Here is an 18,887-nt window from a genome sequence, read left to right on the forward strand (position 1 = left end):
ATCTGAACAATTCTTTGGATTTCAACACACACACACATGCACACATACACATAACACCTGGAACCATTACCCAGATCAAGATACAGAAGTTTGCCACCACCCCAGAAAGCCCCTTCAGATCCCTTCCTAATCAGTACTCACCTCAAAGTTATATTCTGGCTTCTATTACCATGGATTAATTTTACATATTACCATAGGTTATTTCTGAACTTCTTAAAAATGGAATCATGTAATATGTCCTCTTATGCATCTGATTCATCATTATGTTCACGTTTTGCTCATCACTGTATCTGTGAGATTCATTCATGTTGTGTATTTGCAGTAATTTGTTCTTTTTTATTGCTATATAGTGTTTGAATATACCCCAATTTATTTATCTACTCACCTGATCATTTGAATTGTTTCCAGTTTGGGACCATTATAAGTAATGCCAGTATGAATATTCTTGTCCATGTCTTTGATGGATGTATGCACTCATTTTTCATACCCAAGAGTAGAATTGATGAGTCACAGGGTACCAGCCTCCTCTCTTAGCACTTCCCTACACATGCTTTGTTCCTACTTTGAATTTCATAAAAATGATTTTCCACTTAACCTTTTCTCTAGTCCACCTTTCTTACTTGCAGAAACTAAGTCTGAGAGACAGGAAACTGATACATTTGAGGTCACAGTCTGGGACCTATTCCCCATGTTTTTTTCAAAATAATTGCTAGTGACTTGGTAATGACATTCACTGAATCTTTAAGTACCTTAGGTTAATTGTTAATGAGTACAGCTGATTTGAAAGTGATCAGATTTTTGAAGCACTTAATAGCCTAATAGCCCTTTTTTTGACTGTTTTATATTATCTTGCACTGTTTCATCACGGTTTTTAAAGCACCTAACCTCAAATAATTCAAAGTGCCACAAAAGACATACTCACTACTTTTACAGTTAATTGTAAAATTTTGAAAATGAGCCTTCAGTGCCCATATATTTCAAATATTTCTTCCCCAAACAGCTTTGGTTTGCTGATTTGTTTTTGTTTTTCTGCTTGCCACTTAAATTTTTCTTTTTAAGTACAGTTTGCTATTGAGTTGTATTGATGAAAATAATTGTTTAAACTCTGTGCTCTTTTCCCTCACTAATTTTCATTTCAGATGATACAATTTTCCAAAATTCTATGGTACAAGAAGCTATACGAATGGGATTCAGTTTCAGGGACATTAAGAAAATAATGGAGGAAAAAATTCAGACATCTGGGAGCAACTATAAATCACTTGAGGTTCTGATTGCAGATCTAGTGAGTGATCAGAAAGGCAATTCACAAGATGAATCAAGTGAGACTTCATTGCAGAAAGGTATGCATCACTGTTTTTAAAAAGCAAGAAAAACCTAACAGCACTTCATCATGGAGAGTATCTTACATGGCTTTTTGGCCCATTAATTTCCCTCCTCTTGCCTTCCTCTTAGGATAAACATCCTTTCTTATTAAAAAAATTTTTTTTTTATTAGAGAAGTTATGGGTTTACAGAAAAATCATACATAAAATACAGTATTCCTATACACACTCCCCTCCCATCAACACTTGCATTGGTGAGGAAAATTTGTTAACAATTAATGATAGTGCTTTTTTTGTAATTCTATTTTTTTAACAGTAGTTACATTTTTTACATTTGATGAAAGATTATTAAAGTAGTCCTATTAACTATTGTCCATAGTTTATGTAGGGGTATTTTTCCCTGTATTCCCAACTTATTATTTTTTTTCATGCATATCTTTATTTTATTACTCATCTACCCATACACTGGATAAAGGGGGCATCAATCACAAGGTTTTTACCATCACAAGATGACAGCTATATAGTTATACAATCATTATCAAAGATCAGGGCTACTGGATTACAGTTCAGCAATTTCAGGTATTTCCTTCTGGCTATTCTAATACACTAGAAACTAAAAAGAAATATCTATATAATGAGTCAATAGTCATAATCATTTGTTGAATCCTAACTTCTTCATTGCAACTACTTCTTATTTGATCATTCTCACAGTCTTCCAGGATATCTGGGCAATGACCATTCTAACTTCTTTGTGCTGAAAAGGGGTGCTATGGGGTAGAGGAATGAAACTGGTTGATGTTCTTAGAGAAACTGGTTAACTCTGGGTTTCAGGGCTTACCTGGCATAGGAGCCATCTGGAGGTGATAAACATTCTTTTAATTAGAGAAGTTGTAGGTTTACAGAGAAGTCATGCAAAAAGTGCAGAGTTCCCATATACCCCCCTCATACACATAAGAATAAACATTTCAAACATACACAAAAAATGGAGAGAATGGTATAACGAACCCTACCCTCATGTACCCATCACCCACTTCAATAATTATCAACACTTTTCCAATCTTGTTTCTTTTCTTCCCTCAACTATTTTTTGGCTTTAGTATTTTAAAATAAATCCCAGACATTATATATGTCATTTACCTATAATACTTCAATACATAGCTAAGGGAAAAGGACTTTTTTTTACATAGCCTTAATACTGTTATCACACTTACCAAAATTAACAACAATTCCCTAATATTGTCTGAAACGCAGTCTTAAAATTTCCCCAGTTGTCTTAAAATGTTTTTATAGTTGGTGTGTTTTAATCAGAATCCAAGTAAGATTCACCAGTCCATTCATTTTAAAACTGTGAATTTGTGCTCTACTTTTGGACAAAGAACGACAAAGGCTGATTTTTACCATTGTGTGTAGAATGTTTAAGTTTTGAGGTTGAAACTGTTTTTAGAGTGTTCTGCAACTATTCGTATTATGCAAGCATAAAGGGGTCATATTACTAAATAGGGCTTGAATGAATGGTACCTTTATGTGGTAGATAATATATAGAAAATGTATTAAATAATGTAGAAGAGAAGCATATAGGCTCCTTTTAGGAAAAAAGATCTAAAATATGAGCTCCTTTAAGGATTGTGGATATTATAGTGCTTGCCAGCAACATTGAAAATTAAAGAGAAGGTGGTTCCAAACATTTTGGGGCACTTATAATCCTTGTTCTCTAAGCTCTTGACCCTCACAAAAAAAGATGAGAATTCTCCTAGTGTTAATAAATCTAATACTTATTTTTTTACACAGCAAGTCCCTATTGATCTTTCAGTTATTCCAAATGCTTTTGAAACATTGTTCAGATAATTATATAAGACAGTATGAAAATTAATGATTTAAAAGTTGCATCAATTGATATAGAAGACTCAGAAAGCTTACTACTCTTTCCTTAAAGATGCATTTATTTAAAACTTAAAAAAGCTACATTCGTGTTGTTGATGGTGAAATAAATAATTTACTTGGTCATCTTTCTACTTCAGTAGAAATATGAGTGATTGTGGCATTTTTTCCCTGTATCTTAAACACAACTCAGGGTTAATTAAATTTGACAATAAGATGTTGGTTTTTAGACCTGAAAGTGTGGTCTGCAACAGAAGGATTTAGTAGGTTGCAATAGGAAAACAGCAAGGGATAGAGTGCATTAAGAGAGTGCCTTTTCCCTATCCAACAGGAGTCAATGGGGGCTTCAGGCTAGGATAGTGTGGGAAGTAGGGCCTATGCGAATGGCAGCTTTCAGGGTCAGGGTTTGGAATTCATCGGTTGACCTCTCCTTAGTCTTACTAAGTTGAGAAGCAGATAATTGATACAGCTATCTATTAATGCTAGGGCTGCTTCCTATTTCTTTTCCCAATGGCTGATGGGGGAAGATTGGCACTCGCAATCTTTTAATGCTATACAAAACAGAGGGTGGATGTAAAAGGGAAGCAGGTGGAAATTATTAGAAAAAAGTATAAAGTTATTGTTGCTTACTGAGAAATCCTAGATTCGATACTATGTTTCTTTCCCCCAAGGTTATATGAGAATGCTCCAGTAAATTGCCTTCTAAAAATAGTACCAAATCATTATCTTTTTTCTTTCTTTTTTAAAATTACACAGTACAAAATTAAGCCCCTTACTTCGTGTATGTGTTAAAGCACTTGTTTTAATCCTTATATTACTATATATAATAAAAATCAAATATATATTTCTTATCAGTCTGTCTTTCTACATGGATCTGTTCTGGCCGTAAAATGAATAACATCAGTTTATTCTAGAAGTGGTTTTAAAAATGAAGTAAAAATATTAGCAAATAACATCAAAGTTTAAGCTATTGCCTTTATTGCTCCTGTGCCACCAACTTCCTGGCCTATAGGGGGGCCTTGTGGGAAATAGAAGGGAAAAGGTACCATAGGGAAGGATGTAGAACCCAATAATTATCCTTAAGGCTTAGAGTGAAATAATTGCCAGAGGTAAACTCTTAATTTGGAAAAAAAAAATCTATGCCCATGAGTATCACCATCTTAAGTAAGTGGCTGTATTTAGGGAGAAATAAAGTAGAAAAAGCAGAGTTGATGATGTCAGTGTTTTGTAGACATGGCATCTCATTCCATTGTGGCCCTTAAATTGGAATTGGAAACTATCAGATCCAAAATGAACCTTAAAGATGATGTAATAGCTTTCATTACTTTGGTGAGAAAACTGAATTGCAGATGAATTGTTGCCCAAGATCATTCAGGCAGTTGGGGATAGAATTCAGGTTTCCTGGTATCTGATCCGGTATTCGTTTTAACTTGTTGCAGCATTACATCCAAAAGTTATGTGTAAACTACTTAGTTGTTTTCCTCCTTTTGAACTTTTTGTCATGAGCAGACACTTTATTCTGACTTCATTTTGCGCTCTCCAAAACTAAGCACTTTATTTGGAAAATACAAAACAACAACAAAATAAAACAAAGCAAAACAAAAAACCCAGCATCTACCTATTATTTTTATTTTAAATTCAGTTTTATTGAGATATATTCACATACCATACAGTCATCCATGGTGTACAATCAACTGTTCGCAGTACCATCATATAGTCGTGCATTCATCACCCCAGTCTACTTTTGAACATTTTCCTTATACCAGAAAGAATCAGAATAAGAATAAAAAATAAAAATAAAAAAGAACACCCAAATCATCCCCCCCATCCCACCCTATTTTTCATTTAGTTTCTGTCCCCATTTATCTATTCATCCATCCATACACTGGATAAAGGGAGTGCGATCCACAAGGTTTTCACAATCACACTGTCTCCCCTTGTATTCTACATTATTATACAGTCATCTTCAAGAGTCTGACTTCTTTTTTGTGTGATGTTGATATTCTTACATGATATAGATCAATTTATAATGCCATCTTTACTTACGTTTTTTTCCTCTGCTCTGAATGCCTTTTTTAAAAACTTTTTTTGAAATACTTTGAAACTTACAGAACAAGTAATACAGACACCATACAGAGAACTCCAGTATTCCCCTATAACCCCACATACCCAGATCTACCAATTTTAACATTTTTGCCCCATCTGCTGTACCATTCTATCTATCCATCTATCTATCTTTGTCTATCTTTTTATCAGTCTGTTTTCTGAATACTTGAGTGTAGGTTATATATATATATCATGCTCTTTGAACACTAAATACTGCTATATACATTTCCTAAGAACAAGGATATTCACTTATATAACCACCTTAAGTACAGTTATCAAGTTCAGGAAATTTAACTTTGATATAAAGCTTACGGTCTATATTCCAATTTTTTTCATATATCCCAATAATGTCCTTTTGAGTCTTATCTCCTCCCTTGTTAGATCCTGTCCAGGATCATGTATAGTATAGCATTAAATTTTCATTGTCTCTTTAGTTGCTCTTTCTTTTCTTTTTTAGTCATGGGAATATATATATATAACATAAACTTTTCCATCTCATCCTCTCCCAAGCATACAGTTCAGTGGGATTAATCACATTCACGATGTTGCGATACACTTGCCACTTCCCATTATTAAGACTTTTCCATCTCCCCAAACAGAAACCCTATACCCATTATGCATTAACTTCCCATTCCCCCTGCACTCCACCCCTGGCAGCCTGTACTCTGCTTTCTGTCTATGAGCTTTGTGTATTCTCTCATACTTTCTTTGTAGTTAACATGGGACTTAAATTTAACATCCTAAATCTCTAACAATTTTGTTTGCTTAGATACCAGCTTACCTTCAATAGTATGCACAAACTATATTCCTTTACCACTCCGTCCCACCACGTTTATGTAGTTCTTGTCACAAATTACATGTTTATACATTATGAGTCCAAAACTACTGATTTATCCTTACATGTTACGCATTTGCATTTTAGATCCTGTAGATAGTAAAAAGTGGAGTTACAAACCTAAAATACAATAGTACTGGCATTATATTTACCCATGTCACATTACCCTTACTGGAGATCTTTATTTCTTCATGCAGCTTTCATCTATTGTCTATTGCCTTTTCCTTTCAACCTGCAGAACTCTCCTTAGCATCTCTTGTAGGGCTGGTCTAGTGGTGACAGACTCCCTCAGCTTTTGTTTATCTGGGAATGTCTTAATCTCTTCCTCATTTTTGAAAGGCAGTTTTACTGGATTTAGAATTCTATGTTGGCATTTTTTTTTACTTTCAGCACTTTAAATGTAATCCCACTACCATCTTGACTCTATGGTTCTGATTAGAAATTGGAACTTAATCTTATTGAGGCTCCCTTGTATGTGACACATTGCTTCACTCTTGAGGTTTTCAGAATTCTCTCTCTCTTTGGCATTCAACAGTTTGATTACAATGTGTCACATGGTGGGTCTATTTGAATTTATCCTGTTTGGGGTTTGTTGAGCATCTTGGGTGTGTATATTCATGTCTTTTGTTAAATTTGGGGAGTTTTCAGCCCTTATTTCTTTGACTATTCTCTTTGCTCCTTTCTCTCCTCCTTTTGGGATTCCCATAATGCATATATTGGTACACTTGACTGTGTCCCACAGGTTCCTCAGGATCTGTTCACTTTCCTTCATTCTTTCTTTTTCCTGCTCCTCAGACTAGATGATTTCAATTGTCTCATCTTCAAGTTTACTGATTTCTTTTTTCTGTCAGCTCCAACCTGCTCTTGAATCCCTCTAGGGAATTTTTTATTTCTGTTATACTGTGGTCTTCAGCTCTCTTTGGTTCCATTTCATAATATGCACATCTCTGTTGATACTCTCTGTGTTCACCTTTTTGTTTTCCTGATTTCCTTTAGTTCTTTATCCATATTTCCTTTAGGTATTTGAGCATATTTAGGACCATTTTTTCAAAGTCTTTGTCAGGTATGCCCCAGGTCTGATCCTCATTAATGGTTTCTAATGCTTTAATATTTTCTTTTGCCTGGGCCATTGCTCCCTGTGTCTGTATGTTTTGTAATCTTTTGTTGAAACCTAGACATTTTGATATTTTAATGTGCTATTGCTGGAGTTTAGACTCTGAGGCATCTGTTCCTGAAGCTTGTATCCAGCTAGTGTTATGACAGAGCTTTTCTTGAATGCTAGGAGCTAACAAAAAAAAAGAAGGAAAAAACAAAAATGCCTTTCCCAGTCTTTGCAGATTGACCTGTGTAAGTGCTCTCCATAGCTCTAAATCAAAGTGTAGGTGCCTCCCTGATCCTTTCTGTGCATGTCTCTTGTCTAGGGCATATACGTGTCCCTAGGAATTTCCCTGTTTACACAGATACAAATGTCACTTCTTCCCTAGGAAACAGTTTCCTCATGGTCCTGAGCACTGCACCATGTGCCCCACAGCCAGCAGTCCCTTACCCCAGGCAGCCACAACTTAACTGCTCTCCCACACCATTCTGTAGGAGAGCTCTCTGGGCCAACTTCTACATGCAGGGCAAGTTCTGGGATGCTGAGCCTGTGACTAGTGGTCTGGTGTAGTCCCTCCGGCCGCCACCAGACAGATTGGTCTAGGCATACATGCTCCTAGTATGTGCACAAGGGTTACTCAGCTCCCTCCAGAACCAGGACCAGGAACCTGCACTGGGGAGAACCAGCCAGGGTGCTGTAAGATCCTACCACTTTTAAGTTGCCTTTTTCTTGATTCGGTACTTGCCCTGTTACTGCAGTCCTTTAACTGTTTTCTGGAACTTGGCGTAAGATATTTCTGCAAGTTCTTGCTTGTTATTCAAAGCTTCTGTGAGGATCAGAGCCCTGAAACTTTTCACTCTACCATCTTGATCTCCTGGATGCCTTTTTCTTCTCTATATATGTAATCCCATCCTCCACCCCACTCCAACCCCCCAAATCCATCTTGTGAACTCATCCTTCAAGACTCCAATCAGGGGTCACTTCTTTCTTGTGTCTCCAGTCCCCATGATGGAGTTAATAGCTCTACCTTCTCTACTCCTACTGCTATTAGAGCATTTTTTTTGCATTGTTTTATTTTTTTTTATCTTCATTTTATTGAGATATATTCACATACCACGCAGTCATACAAAACAAATCGTACTTTCGATTGTTTACAGTACCATTACATAGTTGTACATTCATCACCTAAATCAATCCCTGACACCTTCATTAGCACACACACAAAAATAACAAGAATAATAATTAGAGTGAAAAAGAGCAATTGAAGTAAAAAAGAACACTGGGTACCTTTGTCTGTCTGTTTCCTTCCCCTATTTTTCTACTCATCCATCCATAAACTAGACAAAGTGGAGTGTGGTCCTTATGGCTTTCCCAATCCCATTGTCACCCCTCATAAGCTACATTTTTATACAACTGTCTTCGAGATTCATGGGTTCTGGGTTATAGTTTGATAGTTTCAGGTATCCACCACCAGCTACCCCAATTCTTTGGAACCTAAAAAGGGTTGTCTAAAGTGTGCGTAAGAGTGCCCACCAGAGTGACCTCTCGGCTCCTTTTGGAATCTCTCTGCCACTGAAGCTTATTTCATTTCCTTTCACATCCCCCTTTTGGTCAAGAAGATGTTCTCCGTCCCACGATGCCGGGTCTACATTCCTCCCCGGGAGTCATATTCCACGTTGCCAGGGAGATTCACTCCCCTGGGTGTCTGATCCCACGTAGGGGGGAGGGCAGTGATTTCACCTTTCAAGTTGGCTTAGCCAGAGAGAGAGGGCCACATCTGAGCAACAAAGAGGCATTCGGGAGGAGGCTCTTAGGCACAACCATAGGGAGGCCTAGCCTCTCCTTTGCAGCAACCGTCTTCCCAAGGGTAAAACTTATGGTAGAGGGCGCTGTCCGGCGCTTCTCCGCCCCGCCTCGAGTCCTCGGTCGGCCGGCGATGGGGACCAGAGAGATAAGGGGAGAGAGGGTGCGGACAACGTCTTACCCGGAGCACTTGTGATCACTCAGGACTCGCGGTGGTAAAGCAGATAAACTTTTAATGGGACTAGGCAATCATCATCTTTACAGGTTCCACCCGGGGCGAGACACCTCGGGGGAGAACAACCTCGATGCGGCCGTCAGGTACGGCTCCTTGTGGGCTGTCTCTCCGAGCTTTGCCCGGGAACTTTCTTATAAACCTTGCGTGTATCCAATGGGCTAACGCCACGCACACAAGCATGATTGGTGAATACAGCGGGTGGTTACATACATCAGAAGCCGGAAGCAGGATGTGGGCGCCATCTTGGCACCACTCGATGGGCGGGGGGAACTCAAGGGCAGGCTGCAGCTTGTCTACTAGGCCAAATCCGGAAGGTGGCTGCTCACATCTCCCCCTTTTTTGTTTTTTATGCCCCAGTGTCTCCAGTGATGAATGTGCTCCCGTGGACCAAGATGGCCCACAACGTATTTTTTGGTGCTTTGGGGAGTCTGGACTAGGTCCCGGCCATACCAAGGTGGGACCTCTGGCACCGACCAGAATGCTCACTTCATATAGAGACCGGAGAACCCGCGAGCCGGAAACCACGTGGCCCTCCTTGCAGTACTCAGTCTCGCAACTGGGGGACAGGAGGATTAGGAGAAGGTAGCCAGTGCCGAGGGCGTCACTAGGAGCCTCTGTGCAAACGCCAAGGGTCCCGTCTGGCCACAACTAGGACTCTGCGTAAGAGGTCCACCTGAGACAAAAATTAGGGCCACTGGTACCGAATGTTTATATACGAGATTTTTTCATATACTTAGCTGCGAACCTTACCCCCGAATGCCCAGCTTCGAGTGGTTGGGATGGGTGCTGGGCAGAGGGACTATAGTTATCAGGAGGGTTACAGGCAGAGGACATGGCCATTAACACGTAATTGCTGTTGTCTTTGAAACAAACGCTCCAGCAAACTCTTAACAAGGATCAAACCTACTAATAACCCCACAGCAAGAAGAACCCAGTTGGTCAGATTAGGCCAAGAGAACCAGGAGGGAAAAAAGGTCAATATTCCTGGCCCTCTTCCCGGTCTGCTGGGGAGTGGTCGACACCGTCGACATCATTTGACCGCTCATCACGCGAGTTGAGGACTAGATCCAACAGGTCACGTTGGGGGTTTAACGACCCGTCAGGCTGCAGTTCTTTGGTGTTCTCAGGCGACTGCACGGTTCTCACCAATCTCTCCGGTACCCACACTGGTTGGCGTCCTGGTTCCTGGGGAAAGACACAAACAGAGCCTCTGGCCCAGCTGAGCACTGGGTCAGGACCTTTCCATTGCCCCGACAGAACATCCCTCCAACGGACCAGGCCTCTATGCGGAGGACCTGGGGTGGTATGTTGTAGGGCAGGCGTCATGGTTGATGCGTTTTCATTTAAATAATTGTATGTAAATAGGGCGGCAGACAATTGGGCCCTGGGGGACAGACCATGACCTATTCCCTCCTTTTGCTTTTGCAATAGTTCTTTAATGGTCCTATGCGCTCTCTCGATGACACCCTGCCCCTGAGGGTTGTATGGGATGCCGTGTTTTAGGTTAACTTCCATAACATCACAAAACTTTTGAAAAGCTTTGCTAACGTAAGCCGGGCCGTTGTCTGTCTTAAAGCAAATTTTGAGGCATCCTCAGGGTGAAGTGGGATAGAAAAGAAGCAATCTCTAATGTCTATGACAACAACAGGCCACCGCTCCGGCAGAGTTGAGAGAAGGGGCAACCCCATCTGGACAGGTCCTAGAGGCTCCATGCAACTATTTATGGCCCTCAAATCATGTAAAAGCCTCCACGCACCTGATTTCTTTTTGATGACGAAGATAGGGGTGTTCCAGGGTGACGTGGAAGGGACGATGTGCCCCCTCTCCAACTGATCTGACACCAAAGCATGCAATGCTGAAAGTTTTTCCTGAGGTAAGGGCCACTGAGGTACCCAGACTGGAGCCTTAACTTTCCATGTTAACTTTATAGGTGTAGGCGGGTATGCACCCTCAGTGGCCCCTAGGAAAAACCCAGGCCTTGTCTACCGGGGTTAGAGTCAGCCTGAATGGGCTTCACGCGCCCTTGCAAGGAGGCTCCCAGCCCCCTGCCCGGGACATATCCCATTCTATTCAGCAACTGTTTAGAAGTTGGAGAGTAACCAGTGGTTAAAGTCACATCCATTTGAGCTAGAATATCTCTTCCCCATAACGAAACAGGCAGGGCCAGCACATAAGGCTGAAAACTGCCTTGATGCCCTTCCTCATCCTCCCAATGGAGAGTAATGGCGCTCACCATGGGCGCTGAGATTTGGCCGATCCCTCTGATGGTGTCTTCCGCTTGGTTCGTTGGCCAAGCGGGGGGCCAATCTTGCTGTCTTATAATCGACCTATCGGCTCCAGTATCTAACAGACCTAGGAAGGCTCGGCCTTGTACTTTAAGAGTCAGCATGGGTCGAGACTCTAGGGACATCTGAAGACCCTCAAAAACTTCTCCGGAGGACCCAAATCTTTTATTCCCCCTCTGTCCTGGCTTGCTTGGAAAGACTGAATGCAGGCTGGGCAAGAGCAGAAGCTGTGCCAACCTATCGCCCTCTGCAATGACCAGAGTGCCCTGCAGAGACTGCACCATAACCTGGACATTACCCGTGAAATCTGAGTCTACAACACCTGGCACAATTGTTAATCCTCTTAACGCTATGGATGCTCTCCCTAATATAAGCCCCACGGTTCCTACTGGAAGGGGCCCCCCTGAAAGAGGTCCCCACCAATTGGACTCCCATAGCTGGGGTTAGCACGAGCCCGGAGGTGGCACGGAGGTCCAATCCTGCTGATCCGGGAGATGCGCGGGTCTGGATGGGGGCCGCATCGTCCGTTGGTGTGTTTGGGGGCCCACCGCAAGGGTGGACCCCCCCTGCCCGTTTTTTGAATCTTGCTCAGGATGACCAGAAAGGCGTACTCCTTGCGCATTGAAGACTGACTTACAGTCCTCGGCGCGGTGAGGCCCCTTGTGGCAGCGGCCACACAGCCTAGTGACTGCACGTGGCCCGCGGAGGTGCTGAACGGCAGGCGGTTGATCTTTATTGGGGCAGTCTCTCTTAAAATGCCCAGACTGGCCACAGCCATAGCATCTTTTTGGCTTTACCTCTAAAGCTCTGGGGTCCTTTGTGTTTACTTGTAAGGAGCTGGCTAACATAGCAGCCAGCCCCGCATTAGTTAACGGGCTGCCAGCGTCCCTGCAAAGCCGAACCCACTCTGTCAAGCTCTTTCCCTTATTCTGTGCCAGGATAACCTTGCACTCCTTATTGCATTGCTCAAAAATCATCTGCTTAACCACAGTTTCTGCAACCATTGGATCTGAGAAAATCCTCTCAGCCGCAGTCTGCATTTTCGCTACAAAATCTACAAAAGGTTCTGTGGGACCCTGGTGTATGCCGCTAAGCGAAGCCTGCGCCTCTCCTTCCCCTGTCAATTTTTTCCAAGCCCCTATGAAACAGCGAAAAATTTGGGCATAAACCTCCTGGGGGTATCCTGTCTGATTCTGGGCGTGAGCACCTTTCCCTAAAAGCATATCCGCATTCCACCCGCCGTGCCTTGCCACAGCGTTTCTTGCGGCTTGTTCCTCAGCTAACTCCTCAAACCACGCCTTCCAATCGATAAACCTGCCAGGAGGCAAGCAAGAGCGAGCCAGCTGAAGGATATCTGCAGGTGTATGATTTAGGGCGGAGAGGTTTTCAACCATATTCAGGGTGTAAGGGGCGTTAGGGCCGTACTGATGGACGGCTTGCCTCAGCTCCTTCAAGAGCTTGTAATCATAGGGTTCATGATTACGAGCTTGCTGATTGATAATGACTGGGAACATCTCGGAGGCTGGTTCGGGTTCATTGAGCAGCGGTCGGTAGCCGCCAAGAACGCCAAAAGGTCTGAATGTGGTAAAAGGGCTCCACCTCCAAAAATGCCTCCTATTGGGTGAAGGGTGCGGAGGGTCCGCGTAGTCGGGTGGGGATTCTGGGCATTGCGCGGGAAGGTTAGGGTATGTACTTGGCATGTCCGCCAGAGGGAGCCCTCTATAAGGGCCCTTTACGGAACCGCTGAAACCATCCACCGGATGCAGGTGCATCCTCTGAGGCGCAGCAGCCGTTGCTGGTGGGGCGGAGGGCCGCGTGGGTGAGACAGGAGGCCCCTCTAGGTCAATCAGCGGAGGCGCTTCCGGCCCTTCATCTGCCTCACTTTCAGATTCTGAGTCAGAATTATCAGAACTAGCACTCGACTCCGGCGGCTTGCCCTTATGGGAGCCCTCCGCAGATGAAACAGACTGAGCCTCTTGGAGTGCATGTCGCGCCTGCAACAAGGCGGTAGGCGTAGTTAGGCCTGTGGCTGATTCTAACTCAAGTACTGCACGAACAGTCTCCCATATAAGGACTAGAATCGGGTCCAAACAGACACCCGTTTGGCGCGCTCGGTCTATATCACGACCAAGTTTCATCCAAGAGGGCAGATTAAGGCTGCCAGAACAAGGAAACCAGGGGGCAAAAGTGGCCACATCATCAAAAAATCGCTGGAGAGAGCTTCTCTTAACTGAGATACCCCACTGTTTCAAAAGGGTCTTTAAGGGGGTTAGTAGGGGTGAACTCCCGGACTGCCCCATGCTTGCAGCCGGCACTGTCTTGTAATCACTCGGAGAGCTCTTCCGAGTCCCCGGGGCTACCTGAACGCCCACGGGCCCTAGTCCTCGTATGGAAAGGGGGTGCTTACCTTCTCGCGGTGATCAGTCGCGGAGGTCAAACCACGGATCCCGGGAGCACGTCTCCGTCGGGGCGAGGGGAACGCAAATGAGGTTGCGGGTTCGAAGATCCCCGTACGGGCCACCACTTGTCCGGCGCTTCTCCGCCCCGCCTCGAGTCCTCGGTCGGCCGGCGATGGGGACCAGAGAGATAAGGGGAGAGAGGGTGCGGACAACGTCTTACCCGGAGCACTTGTGATCACTCAGGACTCGCGGTGGTAAAGCAGATAAACTTTTAATGGGACTAGGCAATCATCATCTTTACAGGTTCCACCCGGGGCGAGACACCTCGGGGGAGAACAACCTCGATGCGGCCGTCAGGTACGGCTCCTTGTGGGCTGTCTCTCCGAGCTTTGCCCGGGAACTTTCTTATAAACCTTGCGTGTATCCAATGGGCTAACGCCACGCACACAAGCATGATTGGTGAATACAGCGGGTGGTTACATACATCAGAAGCCGGAAGCAGGATGTGGGCGCCATCTTGGCACCACTCGATGGGCGGGGGGAACTCAAGGGCAGGCTGCAGCTTGTCTACTAGGCCAAATCCGGAAGGTGGCTGCTCACAGGGCGCAACCCATCAAACCACCAGTCCCCTATGTCTGTGGTCATGTTAGCAACCATGGAGGTGGGGTAGGCGAATACCCCTGCATTCTCCACAGGCTCCTCAAGGGGGCACTACATCTTTTTTTTTCCTTGTTTTTCTTTTTTTTTTTTAACTTTCCCTTCTTTTTTAAATCAACTGTATGAAAAAAAAGTTAAAAAGAAAACAAACATACAATAAAAGAACATTTCAAAGAGACCATAACAAGGGAGTAAGAAAAAGACAACTAACCTAAGATAACTGCTTAACTTCCAACATGTTCCTACTTTACCCCAAGAAAGTTACATAATATAGCAACATTTCTGTGAACTTGTTCCTACTATATCCATCAGAAATTAACAGACCATAGTCATTCCTGGGCATCCCCAGAACGTTAAATAGTTTATCTGTTCTTCTTGGATTATTGTGCATTGTTTTAAAACTGTCCTGCCCATTAGACCAAGCTTCTTGAGGGTAGGTGATTTATCTTTCCTCTGACGATTTATTTCAGCATCAATTATTCCATGTTTGAGCATACAATTTCAATTATGGCCAGGATGTCGCTTTTTAGAAGTAAAGGATTAAATACTCCTCTCCTTTATCCTCTAGCCAGAGAAACCTTTTTGAAGCACAAACATGATCATATCTCAGCAATTTAAAATCCTTCACTGACTCCCAGGGCCCTCAAGATCAAGTCCAAACTCCTTTAAATGGCTTGCCAAATCTTTCATGATCAGGCTCCTGTTAACCTTCTTTAGCCTCATCTCAAGCTATTTTCCCCCTCAAGCTCTATGCCTAAGCCTTAACCTCTGCATTTGCAGGCCATGTTCTCTTCCCTTGGAGTTTGCTTATGCTGTTTCTTCTACCTGGAACTCTCTTCTCCGGCTGCCCCTATCCCCCTCTCCTAGTTAACTCTTACTCATTCCTTATGACCCAGAAGGCCTTCCCTTTATGTGTTCTTGCATGCACACACATACATACACTTAACGCCCTTCCTGTATTCTACATAGCACATTATAATTACCTTTGTGATCACACTATTGTAATTTCCTGTATACTTGTGTTCCCTACTTGTCTATGAACTATTGGGGGCCCCGGGGCCTATAAAAGTTGTTAGTTGTTGTATCCCTAATTCCTAGAACCTAGTTAACTATTCAGTAAATATTTGTTGAAAAAAATTAAACCATTGTTTCCCAAATTTGTTTTTAGAATAGTGTTAAAAGGGATCTCATGAAAAAAAAGAGCTCCATAGTTAAGTAGGGAATGCATTGTGAATTTCCAAGAGGAGATATATACTATACTATAGTGTACTCCACACTACTTTGATAGCAGATGGTTCTCAAATGCTGCCGGTATGCCTAACCCTGGAAATTTTAGATTCAGTGAATAGGGTCTAGGAATCTGTTGTTTGAAAAGTGCCTCAGATGATTCTAATATGAGGCCAGATTTGGAAACCACCATTAACAATAGTTACAAAGATATTGGAGTTAAAATATGTAATACATTTAAAATAGGGCCTAGCACATAGTAAGTGCTATATTACTATTAACTGTTGTTACTGTTACTATGGTTATATTTATATTTGATCATGAAACAAATTTTTGTGGTATATTTGTTAACATTTCACAAAACCTAGTTTGGGAAAGGCTGAATTAAGCAAATACTTCAGTACCACCTATATGCTGATGACACCCAAATCTCTATCTCTAGCCCTTTCTTCTCCTGACCTTAAGATGTGACCATCTCATTGCCTACTGGACACTTTTATCTGAATACTCTGCAAAGCACCTCAAACATCTCTAAAATCAAATTCCACCCAAACTGAAGCTCCTCTTATATTTCCTATTGGTATCACAATCCCTTTGTTAGCCAAGCTAGAAATTTTGAAATCAACTTTGGTTCCTCTTTCTATCTCATCCTTCACATCTACTCAATCACCAAATCCTACTTGTCCCACTTCAAAAGTGTCCCTCAAATCCATCCATCCATTTCCTGAATCATCTATGCATCTTAACATGTTCATGTCCTTTCTATATGCTATTTCTTTTACCTAACCTTTGCTCCTCTGCCTGGAAAATTGCTGTCTGTGTTTGAATGTCACTCCTCCTCTCCCTGCTGCCAACCCATGGTGAGGCTTTCCCCAACTAGCCTGAACAGAAGAACTTGTTCTCTCATCTTGTCCCAGAGCACATTGAACTTAACTTTATTATAGCACTCGTCACTTTGTACTTTGTGCTTACCTCCAGAGCCTCATCTCATGTCCTTCTCTTCCACAAAGAGTAGATGCCATGTATGAGTCATCTGATATTTCCCAGAACTAGCCTAGGGCCTGGTACATATTAAGGGTTCAATAAATGTTCAATATATTTAAACAACCAAGAAAGTCTAAAATTAGCACATTTCTTTTCTCTTTGTGCAGAGATTAGTACTGAAGAGCAACTAAGGCGCCTGCAAGAGGAGAAGCTTTGCAAAATCTGTATGGATAGAAATATTGCTGTAGTTTTTATTCCTTGTGGACATCTGGTCACTTGTAAACAGTGTGCTGAAGCAGTTGACAAATGTCCCATGTGCTACACAGTCATCACTTTCAAGCAGAAAATTTTTATGTCTTAATCTGACTTCGCTCTGTGTTTTGTTGTTCTTATCACCCTGATTGAATGTGTGATGTGAACCAACTTTAAATAATCAGCATTGAATTTCATTAGCATTTGCTACCCAAGTAGGGAAAAAAATGTAAACTGTAATGTTTTAGTTGACAATCTAAAATTTGAATTTCTGGAGTTTTCAGGAAATTAGTTATATTATTTATCCTATTTTTTACTGTTATTTCATTGAAATCCTAGACATAGGTAAGAAGCATCATATTATAACTGATCACAATGTGTATCTGTAGTACCCCGACTTAGTTTGTAAATGTAATTGAATTAATCAACCGAATTTTTCATTCTTTTCAGCTAGGCTTAGCAAATGGAGCATTTGGTGTAAATGTGGAGATGAGAGTTAATCTTCCCAATCACATAATTTGTTTTTTGTGTGAAAAAGGATTGAACTGTTCCACACTGGTGGAAAGATTGAGATTATTTTTAGGTTTTTGTCTTTGTGTTTCAGGACTGTGTCTGCTTTCTTTTAAAAATATACACCCAGTTGTGTGAATGATTTTAAAAAGTGACTATGCCATTTCTAAAGGGTATTTTAATGATAGAATACCATCTAGCCTGCATGTACTGACATGGAAAGATGTCAAAGATATATTGTGTAAAATGCAAGTGGCAAAACTTTATGTGTGGTATAAGCCAAATAAAGGGGTGTGTGTGTGTATGTGTATAGAACAAAAGGTTTGGAAAGATGCACACCAAACTGTTAAGTGTGGTTTCTCTTTGGGGGGGGGTGGGGGTGAGCTGGGGTCGGGTTTCCATAGAGGGTTTGCAGGGGCCTTCCCTTTTTACTTTTTAAATTTTTTTCTGTTTGAATTTTTGTAAGTATGTATTACTTTTGTAATCAGAATTTTTAGAAAATATTTAACTGATTTAAAGGCTTAGGCATGTTCAGGCGCCTGCAAAACTACTTATTGCTCAGCGTTAGTTTTTCTAAACCAAGAAGGCAGGGCAGTTATCCTTTTTAGTGCTAATGTAAAATTTAAATGTTTTTATGTTTTTCCTGCTTTGTGGGTGAAAAATATTTCTGAGTGGTAGTTTTCTGACAGGTAGACCATGTCTTCTCTTATTTCAAAATAAATATTTCTGATTTTGTAAAATGAAATATAAAGTATGTCTCAGATCTTCCAATTAATTAGTAAGGATTCATCCTTAATCCTTGCTAGTTTAAGCCTGCCTAAGTCACTTTACTAAAAGATCTTTGTTAACCCAGTATTTTAAACATCTGTCAGCTGATGTAGGTAAAAGTAGAAGCATGTTTGTACACTGCTCGTAGTTCTAGTTACAGCTTTCCATGTTGAGATTCTCATATCATCTTGTATCTTATAGTTTCATGTGAGTTTTTACTGTTAAGATGATTGTTTAAGATGTATATAGACAAAATGTCAAGTCTTTCCTTTACCTAAAATTTTTTATATGTTTCTTACTACTAATAGTAGTAGATACTTCTGAAATAAATGTTCTCTCAAGATCCTTAAAGCCTCTTGGAAATTATAAAATACTGACAAGAAAAGAACCATCATTGTTTAAGTATTAAAAAGGGAAAAAACACTTAAATAAGAGTTTACATGGGTAAAAATAGAAATTTTTGAATGCTTCATAGACCACCCAGGCTTTACATTATGAGAGTCTCATGACCTGTTATAGAGGTGAGTGAAC

At 41.6% G+C, this 18,887-nt stretch overlaps 1 protein-coding gene across 4 annotated transcripts in view; it reads left to right on the forward strand.

Moving 5' to 3' along the window:
* The window catches only part of LOC119522766 (X-linked inhibitor of apoptosis), a 65,260-nt gene extending 47,308 nt beyond the window's left edge, over window positions 1-17,952 (forward strand). For 3 of the 4 annotated variants that reach the window (XM_037821391.1, XM_037821388.1, XM_037821392.1), the window contains 2 exons: window positions 1,140-1,340; window positions 16,994-17,952. In XM_037821391.1, the coding sequence (XP_037677319.1) occupies window positions 1,140-1,340; window positions 16,994-17,187 (395 nt within the window). In that variant the 3' untranslated portion in view covers window positions 17,188-17,952. The remainder of the gene's footprint in view (window positions 1-1,139; window positions 1,341-16,993) is intronic. The other variant, XM_037821389.1, reaches the window with a different exon arrangement.
* The last annotated feature ends 935 nt before the right edge of the window (window positions 17,953-18,887 follow it).

This window comes from Choloepus didactylus, chromosome X (genome assembly GCF_015220235.1).
Source record: "Choloepus didactylus isolate mChoDid1 chromosome X, mChoDid1.pri, whole genome shotgun sequence".
Taxonomy (NCBI): Eukaryota; Metazoa; Chordata; class Mammalia; order Pilosa; family Megalonychidae; genus Choloepus; species Choloepus didactylus.